Source organism: Strongylocentrotus purpuratus, unplaced genomic scaffold (genome assembly GCF_000002235.5).
Source record: "Strongylocentrotus purpuratus isolate Spur 01 unplaced genomic scaffold, Spur_5.0 spur5_scaffold_3, whole genome shotgun sequence".
Taxonomy (NCBI): domain Eukaryota; kingdom Metazoa; phylum Echinodermata; class Echinoidea; order Camarodonta; family Strongylocentrotidae; genus Strongylocentrotus; species Strongylocentrotus purpuratus.
Genome location: NW_022145609.1, coordinates 35,325,118 through 35,327,461, shown reverse-complemented (window position 1 = coordinate 35,327,461; position 2,344 = coordinate 35,325,118). Strand labels below are relative to the sequence as shown.

The following is a 2,344-nucleotide window of genomic DNA, read 5'->3' as shown; positions in this document are numbered from 1 at the left end:
GGGGGGGCGATGCACTTTTATGATTTCACCTGCTTACCTATTTGTACCCCTGTCTTTATTTCCCGCCATCTCCTTCCTCACACCATTGACCGTACATGCTCACAATCCCCAGTCACCTCGTTTCCCCATTCCCCCCTTTTTATTAAGGGGGGGGGGGGGGGGGTTGTGTAGGAGGCAAAGAGACATGAGTCCACCTGTCACTGGCTCAATCACTTTTCTTGGGCGGGGCGCAGTATAAATGTCTTTCAAATTTCAGGACTGTTAATTTACAGGTAAAAGCTTTGATAAATCTTCTTCTTTTCTACCCGGATCATTGGCCAATTATTAATCAATGATTTTGATTTTCATCAAAGAGTCGATCTAATCAATAATGATGGACTACCATGAGTTAACCTGCTAACCTGTTAACCAATACGTCACCCAATTCACTCGATCAATAAATCAAAACCTGCCGGTATTTAGTCTCAATCGCATTGTGAGTTATCAATACAAATTAGTTCTTATAATGAGTCACTTACTGGCGCAGCATTAAAACCAATTCCCGGCTCAATAAACACTTATATACTTTACAAGAGTTTGTCATAAGGCCAATACACGTGCTTCAATCAGAGAATTGAGTCACTAAAACAGCAAATCTTCATAAATCATATCTACTCACAGTTCACCGACTGGATTAGTTGCACTTTTCTACGTCTGAACAGCTTTTGAACTTCCGCATTCGAATTGAAAGTTCAATTGATATGTTCAATTCACGTAGCTTTTTGCATGCATGCATGCATGAAATTCGTGAAACGAAGCACCAGTGGCTAATGCTGTGGATTGTTAATGTTTTATGAGATCCGTCGAGTGGATTTTAAAGGAAAATGTCGTCTTGGTGGGGACAACGCTCACAGGCTATGAGAATACCAGAGAGGAGGAGACGGTCATACATTTATGATGATTTCTTTGGATCGGTTAGTGTCAATAGATGAAAATTAATGAGAAGTTGTATCAACAAGTTGTTCGCAAGTGCTATGGCATGACATCGGAGACCTTATCGCTTTTGGGCCGGACCACGCCGGGTGCGATGCGGAGCGTATGGTGCTTGCTAGTGCTGGCGGTGAATTCGAAGTGCACCGCGTGGTTGCGTGTGGGGCCGGGGTGTTTGTGATCAGTTCATTGCTTGGTTGGCTGTTTCGGTCCTTGAGTCCATTCACCTCAAAGCTCCCCTATTATTACTCAGGGAGATAATGCGAAGGTAGACAGTACAAGAGAAAGTAACTGAATGAGAGAATTTAATTCAATAGCTACCCCTTGCCCGCTATTCAAGTATCGACAATATATTGATTTCTTCTTCTGTTCACCGACCGTGTGTACGAATACAACAAGCGCTGCACTATTGCGTTACTCAAAGTTAGTTTACAAAGTTATGGAGTCGTATTTTATTGGTTATGGAAGTAATATACACTGATGACGAAGAATTGGTAAGAAAAAATAACATGCTAGTAAATATAACTGTTTGTTTGAGGTGTGATTTAATTAAACTCAAATTGTATGGTTGTATTTACACTGATCGAGATTTGTCCAACTCCCGGGTCTAACTTTGATGTGTTTTTTTTTTTGCAGGAGAATCGCGGGGAGTCAGCGGCGGGGTCAGGCATCTTCTACCCCATATCATCGGGGTCGCACAGCGTTGGAAACCCGCAGGCGGCGCAGGCTCAGACACAGGAGAGCCCGCGGCCGAATCACCATCATCCCTTCCACTTTCATCACCATCCTCATCATCACTCGAGAGATAAAGATCATATTGGACACAATCCCCACCCTGGTGGTGAAATCATGTTAAAACCAAACTCTTTAAAAATCGGCCCACGGATTGAGGTTACAGATTCAACAGACTCATTGGATAGAGAAGTAGAATGTCTCAGCTCTCGGTAAGTCAATTATATCAATTATTTAGAAAATATATATTTTAAATTTTATACATCAAACATCAATTAAATAAAGCATGTATTCTTAAAAGTTTGTGTTTGTATGATCTATTGATGTCAGATATACTGTATACTGTACATGCATACAACAAAATATCTTTTGTATACAAAAGGCAGTTAGAAAGAAAAAAAAAGTTCTAAATTACTGGTACATTTAAAATGCTGAAAATGGGAGATACAGATTGATGAAGGTTAGAATGGTAGAAGCATTTACTTCCCTGGGTGGAGAGTGGCAAATGTAAATGTAGATTAATATCTTGCCAAAGGACATTACTGCCACAATCAGGTGACATGTCTAGTAGACCACAATACCTCTATGATTTCTGAAGAATGTTATGAATGTTGAGAATAGAACTCCAAATCAATGCTGCAGT

General features: G+C 40.6%; 1 protein-coding gene across 2 annotated transcripts; it reads left to right on the top strand.

Moving 5' to 3' along the window:
- Window positions 1-430: 430 nt before the first annotated feature.
- Window positions 431-2,102, top strand: LOC105447106 (SH3 and multiple ankyrin repeat domains protein 1-like). Of its 2 annotated transcripts, none has more exons than XM_030995641.1 (2): window positions 431-953; window positions 1,606-2,102. In XM_030995641.1, exons 1-2 carry the CDS (start codon window positions 864-866, stop codon window positions 1,915-1,917), a joined length of 402 nt encoding a protein of 133 aa, XP_030851501.1. In that variant the 5' UTR covers window positions 431-863; the 3' UTR covers window positions 1,918-2,102. The 2 variants fall into 2 exon arrangements, with proteins under 2 accessions (XP_030851501.1, XP_030851503.1); XM_030995643.1 differs by lacking the exon at window positions 431-953 and adding an exon at window positions 1,342-1,463 and having other exon boundaries at window positions 1,606-2,093.
- Window positions 2,103-2,344: the final 242 nt, after the last annotated feature.